This window comes from Zingiber officinale, chromosome 7A (genome assembly GCF_018446385.1).
Source record: "Zingiber officinale cultivar Zhangliang chromosome 7A, Zo_v1.1, whole genome shotgun sequence".
Taxonomy (NCBI): domain Eukaryota; kingdom Viridiplantae; phylum Streptophyta; class Magnoliopsida; order Zingiberales; family Zingiberaceae; genus Zingiber; species Zingiber officinale.
This window is the reverse complement of record NC_055998.1, coordinates 93,218,845-93,232,616: the sequence shown is the minus strand read 5'-3', so window position 1 is coordinate 93,232,616 and position 13,772 is coordinate 93,218,845. Positions and strand designations below refer to the sequence as shown.

Genomic DNA, 13,772 nt, shown 5'->3' with positions numbered 1-13,772 from the left:
GCAGCCCAAAAGCCTAACAAACATCCTTTAGTTGTGTGCCCTATTTGGAGAAAAAATTCTTACAAATTCATCATAACTAGGACTCGAACCGCGAATACATGAGTGACAACCTAGATGTCCTGCCACTGCACCATAACCCTAATCAAGGATTCAAGACTCAACTACAGTACATTATTGAAAATTTTTCACATTAATCAATCAATGATCTAAAATTCGAAACTCAACTACATCGTATTATTAAAAAAAAATTTCAAAGATGTATAGTTCGAAACTCAACTACGATATATTATTAAAAAAATTTCTAATTAATCAATTAAAAATCTAAAATATACCAGCAATTTATAAAACATACCTTTGATATTAAATTAATTTTTATTATTACAATAGATTCTCAAATGTTACCCTAACATTACACGATCTGACGAGCTTTGATAGCTCACTCAATACATGTGCACTGCACGATCACTAGTTAAAATATGAGATATGACAAACTTTTGACAAAAAAAAACATAATAAGAGGCAATCACTTTTGATTTTTACCAAAATTTATTTTATCCCCTTAATTTGAAGGCTTTTAAAATCTATCAACGATCAAATTGCTACTAATTGTTAAAAGAAATATGAAAACCGATTTGAAGTTAATTCAAATCATCTCCCATCAATATCCATTAAGAATTAATAGTTCCTAATTGTTAATGATTTGCAAACAAGTAATGATCATAATCGATCTAGGGCCAGGTTAAACAACTACACTGCTCTGTTTACAGGATCAACTCAAGCATTCAGCTGCGAATGTAACCCAACGGTTTAGTATCGAACGCATGGAAATTATCATCAACTAAAATTTATCTAAATATAAATGAGAATATAACAACGAATCAAGCTCAATCCTATAAGAGGATCCATAATGTCTACCGGAATGTAAACTTCTCTATAAACAAGCACAAGACGACTGGGGCATTAGAAACCTCTACAAACAGTATGGTATGTTCAAATAATATGATAAAGCTGCAAATGGCACTGAACTTCTTTAACATGTACAAGTAACTGAAACTTTGGGGTTGAAGTGTCGAACTCGGTCTTAAAAAGACAAACATAAATCAAGCAGACTGCAACCATTACAGATAAGTGTCTGACCTGTTTACAGTTCATCGATATTAAGTAAAACAAATGATATCTGAAAGTGGGTACAACATGAGAGGAGAAAAGGAAGAACAAAACATCAAACATCATGCTCCCGTGACAACATTTATAAAACATGAAAATAAGTAGTCTAGTGTCTAAGAGAACAATTGTTAACTTGTCGAGCAATATCATGATATAGGAAGGCAAATTCTTAAACACAGCAAGTTGGATAAAAGCATAATCCCAGCATATCGAAATCCAATTTCCTGACCACTACTTTTAGTGTGTTGTTGCAATTACGAAAATCGAAGGAAAATAAATTAGGCGGCAAAAGAAACTGGCAGTAGAGCAACCGAAATTAAACAGCAGTCCTAGTAAATGATTGCATCCACTAGATGGTTAACTTTCTGCAAAAATAAGCAGTCTCAATCTAAATATTAGTAACTATACAGGCTTAAATTTACTGAAGATGCCGAAGACCAAATATATTTTGATAGCACACGCAAAGCATCTTCGAAACTTGATAGAATGGCACCAGTAAGTTCGTTTCCCACATTAATAGCAATGAAAGGTGCCTTAACAAGATAATCCTAACCGCCAATGGTGTTGCAATTTGCCAAAAAAGTTCTTGACGGTTCTGGTGGAGGTCAGCAACTTCATGAGACGGTTCGGCCAAAACAAATAGATGCAATATATAGATTTTTTGCCCATTTCTCCTAGAAGCAAACATAACATTTCTTTGTTAGGGTAGAAACTAATAGTGATGTTAACACAAAAGTAACTGCTCTCACCTTCACATGTTGACTTGGAAAAGCAGATGTTCTAAGAGTCTCTTGTGTCTCATCTGGTAGTTTCCTTCTAGGTATACTAAGCACCAAGGCAGCCTGGTCACCTGTTGCAGCAGCTGCTGTTATGCGATAACCACTATCCCATCTTCGATGAATACCCTCGCTAGGGTAAAGGAAGTCGAGTTCAATAACCTGAAAATTAAAATGATTTAAGTGATTTGACTTTGGCATCAAAAACCATGCAGCATAGCATACAAAACCTTAAAGGCCTCAACCACAAAACACTAGACATAGAACAACCCTTATTTTGTTTTCTTCTCCTTTGCTCCTTTTAGTTCCCATCTTTTTAGTAACAAAACGTGGGAAATGAAACTGACCTGATCAGAGAAACCAGCATTACGAGACATAACGACAGCCCACCTATTGCCAGCAGTTGCCATTGCAGTAACATAAAAACCTTCCCTCCACTTTTTATGTATCCACTTGAAAGGAAATGACTCACTCACTTTGTATGATTGCTGCGCATATAGAGTACCTGTAATAAATCATCAAACAGATGAAGCCAATGGAACATTTTGAAATTGAAAATGAACTGATGCATGTTTGAAGAAGATTACCTTTGGACATAACCACCAAGGAGCTGCCATTGTTTGTCCCTGCTAGTGCGCTAATATAATAATTTTTCTCCCATTGTTCCATTATCCATTCCTTCAAAGGGAAAAAGGAAGTGGTTTAACAGAAAAGCATTAATCAAAGGGTAAATTATATGCACATTATGTCTACTAGTAATTTCAATGTACTTTATTAAATGTTAACTACATTTAATAAAAATTGCTTCACATATTTGTAGGTGAGTAAGCCACAGAAACTATCACAAAGGGCAAATTATATGTGCACTAGCTCTACTTTACTAGTAATCAACATACTTCCCATATTTCAAAAAGAAAGGTGTTTTAAGATTTGATTTGTTAATGGGTATTTTGTGGCACTTTTGTGAATGCACAGAAACTATTGTAAATGTAACTAATAATGAGTTTATGTGTTGCCTGACACCTAGAGACTTGGGATCAATTTTTATCAAATGTAGTTAAGATTGCCAATTCACAGGCCTAGATAAACATTTGAAAAATGTATATGGACTACTAGTGAAAAAGAGTGTATATAATTTACACTTAAAAAATATTCAGTTATCCATGTTTGGCACATCTGATTCTAGAGTTGGAGGATTGCCATTAGAACACATAGTGAATCAGAACATTACTCACCTTGTGAAGAAAGTTTGTAGATAGCTCATAAACCTGAGCAGTGAAGCCAGTGCCTGCATCCATGATCAGGGCCCAAAGATTGTTAGAAGAAGCCACACAACTGATGAATAAACCATCTTCATTCCCCTTCTCGATATGTTGTGCAAGCCTCATATCAGCAACATTATAATGGTACCTAGAGTAGAAGACCTTGTCATCAAGTTCCTCTTATCTAAGAATTTGATAACGAGTCAACTATCTAGATAATAAACACCTTTGTTTCATAGGTCGTCGTGCATTATAAACACTAATCCATTGATTTGCAGGCAACCCCATTCTAATCTTCTTTTTGGGCTGTTCATCAACTTCTTCTTCCATCATTAGACGACCTCTTTTTTGGCCTACCTGATATATAAGCTTTATAACATGGGAAGACATCTTAGATCTTTAAAAAAAAATGGGCAGTCTATTACATAATCACTCTAGGAGGTAAATAAATAGATCCAAGATACAAATATAGGAAATTGAAATACCTTTTGAGCTCCATCAGTGTTAATTGGCCTAATATCTGGATTAGGACCTACTATGCCATCAAAAAGAGAGATGCACTTTGCATAGTTAGGTTCTTCATCAAACTTCAAGTTAACCACATACTCAACGAACTGCTTGAAAGGTTGTGGGAAAAAGCAACAAAGAGACTCTGGAGATGTAGCCATCTTCTTTTTGCAGACAAGGAAACCTTTATTTTCACCCTAATAGTACACACAGAAAGGTATAAAGAAGAAGATAAACATGGACAGCATCAATAAAAGTGCAAATTAGCCTACCTGATAGCCTTGCCAAGGTAGACGACCACGGAGAAGAAAGACAAGTGTATAAGCAAGGGATTCTAAATCATCTCTTCTGCTTGCTGTCCTCCCAAGGTGAGCATGAGCACTAGCATAGCGCACAGTCCCCCTATAAACACAACCAGAATTAAAATTTACTAATGGTTAAACTAAATCTAAAATCTAATTGAGAAAGTAGAGAATCATTTTTAATGTTAAAGGTGTAGCAGGAATTAATTACCTGAAAACATCTGGCCGTTGATCATATTCAACATGTGAATTTGTTGAACTATCCTTCCATTTAGTGGCTGTCAGTTAAGAATGTAAGAGTTTAATAAGACATCAATTTAGTGACAGTTACTGAAAAGGAATTTAAAAAATTAAACAAGCTAAGACAAACACATTAATTACCTAAGCCAAGATCAACAAGAAACAATTTCTTTTCTTCAGAAGTCCCAGGAGGTCCGAGTAAAAAATTTTCAGGCTTCACATCCCCATGCACATAACTGACATTAGCAATGGCAGTAGTTACATTAAAAAAATATATAAAAGAGGTAGGCTACTTGTTCAAATGCCAGGATTGAAAAGTTGTTATTGATTATAATGTTTTCTTAATACATAAAAGAACAAACTCAGATGCAAAGAAAACAGTAAACTTCTACCCTTTTGAATGCATCTTCTCCAATATGGAGATTGCTTCGATTGCAATACATGCGACCATTTCCACAGACATTCTGCATAACAGGAGAGATGAAAATAGCCAGTTAACCAATTCAAAACAAGTGCTAACCAAGATTCAGCATTAATCATACGTGTGTGAGTTGTTATTCCATACATCCCACAGGCTTGGTCCCAGCATATCCATAATCTGCAGTTTTCCTTTTGCTATTAGAAAACATCTCATATTATGTTACAAACTCTAAAAGCAGAGGAGCTAAAAATTCTCCAAGTACCATGACATAATAATCCCCTTGCCGACCCTTGTAATGGACTTTTGGTACCCCATGAATACCACCAAGAGTGCTACACAAATAGATTATTGATCAGATTTCTCTATATTTGTAGTTTTCACTGAAAATAGAAAAATACTTACTTGTACACTTGCCATTCATAAGGTGGACCATAATTACAACCTTTGCTGGTCCTGTGCTCAAACTTTAGTGCTATCTGGGAAGCACTGAGTATATGTCAGAAGTGTTACGACCATTCAGAATTATGTTAATAGGAAATACCACACCTCTACAGCATTAGAACCAGTGGTCCTATCATTGGTGTTGGCAGGCGAAATTCGACGTCCAACATAAACTTGTCCAAATCCACCTTTTCCTAGTTTCCTTTCAACTTTGTACAGTGGTGAATTGCTGACTTGTACCTGTTGAAATGATAAAACGATCAATTTTTGCAAGAATATAAAAAGCATCATAATAAGTAAGGACAAAAGTAGAGATAAGAAGTTCCTTGCACTAAAAGTACTCTCTTAGTATTGAAACAGTATCACAACTTGCTCCCAGATGCTTATCTTCAACAATAGGAGACATTAATGTAGATATTATTGATAGGGCAGTCTGGCAATCCATAGTTATGTGTAATTGTCTTGTGAACCCTTAGTAAGTTCAAATCTAAGCCATGTTAATCAAACAAATTTAAAGGACAGCCCGATACACGAATCTTCCGCTAATGCAGAGTCCCGATGAAGGATTTATTGTATGCAGCCTTATCCTGCTTTGTAAGAGGTTGTTTCCGAATGTTAACCAAATAAATGATAGATAGAAATTAAAAAGAAGGTAAATAACCTAACAATATCTAACCTTTACACTTTGCAAGTTTAATCAACATGACCTCCAAAATACACCTAGCAGATCCTAACTAGACGTGAGATGGTTTTGACCTCCTTCAATTTCTTACCTATAACACTTTTTATACAGCCAATGTATTCACTGTCCATATGGCTAAAAAACACTGTCCATGCAGAAGACTCACATCACATGCCTCTTTATCTTGGCGTCACTCCTCTTTTAGATGCCTCAAGCTCTATTATGTTAATTTGTTAAGCATCAATTTATCATTTCCACATCAACGAGACCATATCAGTGATGCATTCTATTCTACCACTCATGCTGACATCAATTTAAAAAAAATGATATCCTCTTTTCATTCGAAGGACTGTGTACAATTGAGGATGAGGGATACCAAAAACAAGTAAGATATGTGAGTGGACAAATACAAAACATCCATTTGTAGCCATGTGACCAGAGTGTTGAGCATTAGACCGTTTCATCAGTTGTCTAACCACTCCATTGGATGGCAAAATGATTGGACAACCAAAAACATTTCAACATAACATCAAGCCGATTGGCTTACTTGAGCTTCTTTGAGGTAATTAACCCAAATAAAAACCATCAAATGTAGACTTAGGCTACAAGGTTAAAAATACAAATTGAAATTTGGATACGCATATAAAACCTAAAATGAATCGATTTACAGAAATAGAATCCTATATGAGGCTCGCATCACAGAATTTCTTTTCCATGAAATTTATTTCGTGAAACTTCATGTGCTTCAAATTGAGTTAATCAAAATATACGAGACAATAAAATAAAGCCAGTAAGCATGGTGTTCACAGAAAATCCAAACACAAAAGCACTCATCAGCAGCAGCACAATCAGCAAAAAAAAAAAAAAAAAAAAAGAGTAAAGGTCACACCTTTTCTGGGAGAGGCGCAGCGTTCCCCTCGTCCTCCCCGCCAGCGATTTTATCCGCACTCTTTGCCCCACTATCGTGATCATTCATCTTCCTTTCCCCGACCCCTTCCTCGTTCTCCTCCCCGGCCAATCCACCAACCTCGCCGCGACCTTCCTCTAAACCGACCTCCTCCGCACGCTCAGCAGGCCTCCTCGGCGGCGGCGGATTCTCGCCCACTGGCTGCTGATTCCTCGCCGTCCGCCTCCGCCTTGTCTTCGGCTTCTCAGCCTGAATCACTGGTTTCGCCTGCGCCCGGCCCCTGCGCACTCCGCTACGCAGCTCCGGCATCATTCACCGACCCAACCCCATGCCTCAAAACCGCAATTTCGCAGCGCGATTCGACCGTGCCTCCAGAGTGTGAAACCAGGCCAACTGGAGATCGGAAGCGAGAAACCGATCGATCTCGCCGGAGTGGAATCGGCTAGATGAGAGGGGAACGGATGCCGTTCTCGAGAATGATCGGAGCTAGGGTTTGGAAAGGTTTTGATAGGAAGATTTTGATATTATCGATGATGCGATGGAGAGAGAGAGTCGACGAGCTGTGGTCGTGTCCTTGGGAGAGAATAAGCGATCACCGTGGGGGTAGTTCCGTAAATATCTATGAAATCGCATTTATTACACGCCCAATATTAAGAAATTTTAATCAGGCAGTTTTTTATAATAAAAAGTTCAGCCAAGAAAATGATATTTTTTTGTTTTTATTAAGATTTCACATTTTAAAAATATCTATTGTAATTTATTTGATACCATTACTGAAGTTGATTTAAACGTAATATAATCCTGATTTCTATTTGATCTCATAATTAAATTTATTACCATTCTAATTCATAAATCCAAACTAAACGCCCCCTTAATATCCCTCCGGCCCGGTTCTCTCTAAATGATCTCTGACGCTAAATTGCCTCCAATGAGACTGTCTATTTGGAAAGTCATGTAAAAGTTCAGTTTAAACAAATAAATCGATTTATTTCAGTTTTTCAATATTTTATTAAGTTAATTTTTTTTAAAAAAAAATAAACTAATAAATCTCCTTATTCCATCATTATAAAAAATTTTGGTTTCAACTTTTATTAAATCTAGCGTGATTCAAAAAAAAAAAGGTTATTATTCAATTTATTCAATTGTTATTAAAAAATTTAGTCAATTCAAAAAAAATTAGTTGCTTGATTTTTGTTGATTTGATTTAGTGCAATTTTAATCAAATATTCAATCATATATCAGGCTAAGGATCGAACAACGTCAAAAGTATGACTCGGTAGTTGTCGCTCCAACAAGGATAGAGTCCAAGTGAGGGTGATGGCGACGACCACCCTCCCTTCAATTTTTAAGTGTAAAAGGTGTAGGGGTATAGTAATGAAGGGCGAATGATGGATAATGATATAATTGTTCTCCTTCAATGTAAAGACACATCTTTCACCCCTCCAATATGGAATTCCTGGCTTCTTCCTTGACCCAGCGCAACAGCCCGCTTGTGTGGCTATCCGATGGACGGTGCTTCGCTCATGTGATCATCCATGTGACTCGCCTAGGAATGGTGGGGCGGTATACGCTGACCTTCCACCACTGACTTAAGTGTCAAAGGTGTTAGAACTCGTGCGACAAGCAAGAGGGGGTGAATTGCCCTTCAAAAAGAAAATCAAATATTTCTCGATCTTTTGAAATAATAAGACACTTGTATAAAAATAATTAATAAACTAATAAAAAAAAGCTTATTGATTTTACTTGGTTACAATCGGGAAGGTTGTTAATCCAAGACTTTGAAGCACTAATCAAATTCTCCTTTTGTTGTAGGCGGAGAAGCATCTTAAGCGTTGGAAGCACACAAAGTAGTAGAACAATTAAAGAAACTCGTGTATAAGTGATTCTGAACTATTGGGATCAGGGTTGTATTTATAGCCCTAATCGAGACGTCTGGAAGGATTCCAGGCGCCTAGACATGGATAAAATTTTATCCAAGTCACAATGGATCGCAAAACGTTGAGTTTTAATAAACTTTATATTCCGGGCGCCCGGACTGTTGCGATACAACCCCCATTGGGCGAGGTGCCCCAGGGGCACCCGAACTGAAGTCAACTTTCTGGTTGACTTTTTTTATCTGTGCTCTTACTCCAGTTTCACTCGCTTGGATGATTTCGGTCATCTGGAATAGGGTTCACCTGAACCCATTTTCCAGCCTTCTTGAGCAATCTTCCGCTCCGGCTTCTCGTCCCTCGGAAATGTCGCGCGCTTCCTTCTCATCCGCCAGCGTACTCTTTCGCAGCACCTCGTCCCTCGAATGCAACGAGCCCGTCGATTCTCTTCCGTGCTGTCCTTCTTGCTAGCTGCGTCTTTCGCTCGACTTCCTGTACTCCTAAGTTCCTATACACTCAAACACAGGGCATCAAAACACAACATGACCTAACTCTAATTCGATTAACCACATTAAAACTACCTCGAGTACTAACAATCTCTCTTTTTGTTTATGTGTATCAACCCAAGTAGAGTTAGGGTAAAAAAAACATAGAGGTAATAAAATAATAGTTAGGGTACTAAGAATTTTTTAATTTACATAATTAACCTCCCCCTAGACTTAATCTCTCATTCTCCCCCTTTGATCACAGTAAAAATAAACTCGAGAAAAAACAATGTTAAAAATTTGCAACTTTCTCTAAGGGTGCGTTTGGTTGGGGTTATCCTTGATAGTCTTAGTTATCCATTAAAGGTTATCAATGAAAATCATGTTTGGTTTAGGTAATTAATGATTCCCAAATAATGTTCCATGCCGACACGTCAGCAGAAGGGGCATACAACCTAGAATCGGAAAACCTCATAAAACTGAGGTTTTCATGATTTCGGGGTTAACGATTTTTTTTACCCAAAATAACCTAAGAGAAAAATGTGACAAAAAAGAAAAATGTAAAGAAAAAAATAAAATAACTTTAAAAAAAAGGGAAAAAATGTAAAAAAATAAAAAAATGTAAAACCATAAAAAAAAAAAAAAAAAAAAAAGGAAAAAGGTAAAAAAAAAAAAGTTGTTTAAAAATAATAAAAAATGTAAATAAAATTAAAAATAGAAAAAATGTGAAAAAAGTAAATAAAATAAAATAAAAAATAAACAAAATAGAAAAATAGAAAAAACGTGAAAAAATTTAAAATATAAATAAAATAAAAATAGAAAAAACTAAAAAAATATTTAAAAAATAAAAAAAATGTAAAAAAACATAAAAATAGGGGAAAATTAGAAAAACGTAAAAGAAATAAAAAAGGAGAAAAACAAAAAAACATTAAAAAATAAAAAAAAACACATAAAAATAAAGAAAAACTTGAAAAAGAAAAAAAATAAAAAAACATAAAGTTTAAATAATAATAATAATATGTATAGTTGGTTTTGTAACTGAGGGTAATATAGTAAAATATTAAACTAGGTTATTGATTAAAACTTTCAAACAAACAAGTTTTTGTTGCATTACCTAAGTTGAACCAAATAATTTTTGGTTATGTTTTATTCCCCATAATCTTGTTATATGATTACCTAGTAATCACATAACAAAGATTATATATGATAACTTAAACCAAACGCACCCTAAGGGTAAAGAGAGTAGAAGTTAAAAAAAAAAATTATAAATAATTTTCTAATATTAAAAAAACTTGTTTTTGTATAGAATCATAGTTTTTGCAAGTTAAATTTTAAAATTAGATTTTTAAAAATTTCTAAAATTTTTCTAAGTATTGAGAACAGAATGCATAATAATTAAAAAATTAAACTTTTCAAGGATAAGTTGTTAATAATTTTTTTTATTTTTATTTTAAAAATAAGGTTTTGGTAAGTAATGCATAGAAAATTTATTCTGTGTCAAAGAATTTATAAAAATATTTTCAAATAGAATTTTAAGGGATCTATCATTATATATAAAAAAAATTATGATAAGAATTTTGAAAAGAAGAATTGTTTGAAAAATATTTAAAATAGATATGATTGTTTTAAAAAATAAATATTTAAAATATTTTTAAAAATCATACTAATTTTTCTCGTTATTCAAAATATAACGATAATTCTCCGAAAAATTAGGCTTATTGAAATATATATCTAAAACATTTTAAGTTTTAACTTATGTCTTTTCAAAAAATTCATAAAATAATTATTTTAAATTGAAGAAGAAAAAAAATTAACAAAATTTAATACTAAGACATTTTTCATTATAGAAATAGAAAAAAAAAATTCAAATATACATATTAACAGGACCTCAATTTTGAAATTGAAATTTATATTTCTAAACATAAAACGTGCATAATCATTTTTAGACTAAGCAAAATCTAGGGACCCAAAATAAATTTTTACCTATTGGATTAATAAGAAATTTTTTGGATACATAACTTTGTAACACTTTTCTAATTTGTCTCTTATCATATTTAAGATACTAATTTAGGATTTTATAATTTTCCAGGTATTTTGATTATCATATGCAACCTTTCTTGATCTCCCGGCTCCTGACTCTTGGACCTCCCAGCTCCTTAGTCTCTTGCCTTCAGGTCTTCCTAGCCCCTTAGCCTTCTGACTTCTCAGGCCTTCCAGTGTTGACGATAGAATTCACAAACTTTATTAATGATAACATGTGATATATAAATATCATTACAAGTGTAAAATAGGAAAACACATAAAATACTAGGAAACAAATAAGTTTTTTTTTAATAATAATTATTTCATAATACGCCTCCTCAAAATGGTATCCCAAAAATGACATCAATCTTACTGCAAATAGCAAACGACAAAGGTGGAAAAAGTGACTTGGTAAGTGCATCGGTCAACTGATCCTCAGCAGAAATATGAGTAACTCACAGTTCCGAGGCCCGCACTAGATCATGAACAAAGTGATAATCAATTGCAGATGTTTCATCAGAGAGTGAAAAATAGGATGAGCCAAAAGATAGGTGACATCCAAATTATCAGTGGATAGCACAGGAAGAAGCAGATATGTCCAAAGTGACTTAATTGATTGGATCTCAGATGTCGTAGAGGCAATGACATGATATTCAGCCTCAGTTGAAGAACGTGCAACCATGTGTTGTTTGGTAGATTTCCAGAAAATTGGATTAGCACTTAGAAAAAATAACAAACGCACTCATAGAACACCGATCATCTAAATCTCCTACCCAGTTTGCATTGGAGAAACTATGAAGAGTAAGAGGTGTATCCACAAGAAGACGAATGTCAAGATCCCTAGTATCATTGAGATACCGAAGTAGACACTTTATAGTATCTCAATGCGTCTCTGAATGAGCATGCATAAACTATGAGAGCTTGTTGATTGTAAAGGAAATATCAAGACGAGTCATACAAAAATGTTGTAAGCCTCCAGCAACTTGTCGAAACATAGTCAGATGAAAAAATGAAGACTCATCATGTAAAGTAAGATGAGAGCCAGTAGTAATAGGAGTGGAGATCAGCTTGGAGTCAAGTATGTTGTGTTTAGAGAGAAGATCAGCGACATACTTTTGCTGAGACAAGAGAAGATCATTTGAGGTTGGGTGAACCTCAACACCGCAGAAGAGGGAAAGATCCCCAAGATCCTTAATCGTAAATTTTACATGAAGTTTACATACTCCGATGTCAACAAAAGAAGCATCACTCCCTGTAATGATTAGATCATCAACATATACAAGGAAATATATAACAGTACCATCCCGAAAATAAATAAATGAGGAGGTGTCAGTCCAAGATGTGACAAAACAAAGAGAGACCAAGAAAGTGCGAAGCTCCAAATACTAAGCATGCGGAGCTTGCTTCATGTCATAAAACGCCTTATGCAAATGACAAACATGATTCGAAAACTCAGCATTGTGCATACCCAAAGGTTAACCTCCTCTACAAGATCACCATTAAGAAATGTATTATTGACATCAAGTTAGTGAAGACACCACCCTCGATTCACAACCAGACTAAGAACACTACTTATTGTTACTAGATTAATAACAGAGTTGAATGTATCATAAAAGTCAACACCAGGATACTGATGAAAACCCTTGGCAACAAGGCGGACCTTATGCCAATCAATTAAGCCATCAAAATTATGCTTAATGTGAACACACCCACCTGTTACCCACAAGATTTTGGTCTGGCAAAGACGGGACAAGAGTCCAAGTCTGATTACAGAGAAGAGATCATACTCTTCATGCATGACCTATACCCAATTCGAATCTTTGCGTGCCTACGTGACAGAGGAGGGTTCACAGGATTGTAGAAGGCTAGTATAAAAAGGATACTTTGGATTGAGCTTATAGATGACATTTTTAGAGCGAGTTTGCATGGGATGTTGATTTAGAGAAACAAGAGTGGGATAGAGAGGTGGCGGGCTGAGGGTCAGTCACCACCAGATAGCTTGGACGGACCGACAACAGGAGACAGTGATGGCGGCGATGAAGAAGTCAATTACGGACGGCTACGACTAGTGGCAGGTTGCGGCACCGATGCTAGAGGGTCCTATGAGAGGACTGGTGCGGTAGAAGCTCAAAGTCAGTGTTTATTACTATGGAATCCAAGGAGGAGGTGACAACAAATGGAAAAATATACTTCACAAACTTAACATGATGAGATACAAAGGCTCTTTTGAAAGCTACATCATAGCACAGGAAGACACTCTGGGTGAAAGAATAGCCAAGGAAGACACAGAAGTTGACTTGGGACCAAGCTTATGGTGAGAGTAGGGGCACAACCATAGAAAACATAGACACCTGAAAACTCAAAGCTTAGAAAGATCAGGAATGGTGGTGAATAATTTTTCAAAAGAGGACATGTGGGAAAATTTGACATTAGGCATGCTGTTAATCAAATAGACTGCCGCAACAAAGACATAAGGCCAGAAAATGAGTGGAATAGATACTCTGCGCAACAAAGTAAGACTAGTTTTGACTATATGACGATTACGACATTCAGAGTATCCATTGCGTTCAGGAGTGTGTAGAGGAGTAATAAGATAACTGATATCATGAGTAGTAAGAAAGGAGCGAAGGGCTAAGAATTCACCACCATTGTCAGTGAAGAGTGTTGTGATAGTCATTAGGAACCGATT

General features: G+C 35.3%; 1 protein-coding gene across 2 annotated transcripts; it reads right to left on the bottom strand.

Annotated features, from left to right (window-relative positions):
* Positions 1-1,483: 1,483 nt before the first annotated feature.
* Positions 1,484-7,281, bottom strand: LOC122001803 (casein kinase 1-like protein HD16). Of its 2 annotated transcripts, none has more exons than XM_042556740.1 (16): positions 6,688-7,281; positions 5,222-5,356; positions 5,078-5,151; positions 4,938-5,007; positions 4,797-4,852; positions 4,647-4,718; positions 4,396-4,490; positions 4,226-4,292; positions 3,985-4,114; positions 3,691-3,909; positions 3,432-3,562; positions 3,179-3,353; positions 2,531-2,621; positions 2,291-2,448; positions 1,917-2,105; positions 1,484-1,841 (listed from the first exon to the last, which is right to left on the bottom strand). In XM_042556740.1, the coding sequence occupies exons 1-16, from the start codon at positions 7,015-7,017 to the stop codon at positions 1,782-1,784; spliced, it is 2,052 nt and encodes a 683-aa protein (XP_042412674.1). In that variant the 5' UTR covers positions 7,018-7,281; the 3' UTR covers positions 1,484-1,781. The 2 variants fall into 2 exon arrangements, with proteins under 2 accessions (XP_042412674.1, XP_042412673.1); XM_042556739.1 differs by having other exon boundaries at positions 3,432-3,574; positions 6,688-7,278.
* Positions 7,282-13,772: the final 6,491 nt, after the last annotated feature.

Coding starts and splice junctions, on each gene's coding strand:
- LOC122001803 (XM_042556739.1), bottom strand. CDS start 7,017: ATGATGCCGGAGCTGCGTAGCGGAGTGCGCAGGGGCCGGGCGCAGGCG. Junction 5,152..5,221: donor CTGGTTCTAATGCTGTAGAG/GTGTGGTATTTC, acceptor AGTGCTTCCCAG/ATAGCACTAAAGTTTGAGCA. Junction 3,575..3,690: donor ACACTGATGGAGCTCAAAAG/GTATTTCAATTT, acceptor CATGTTATAAAG/CTTATATATCAGGTAGGCCA.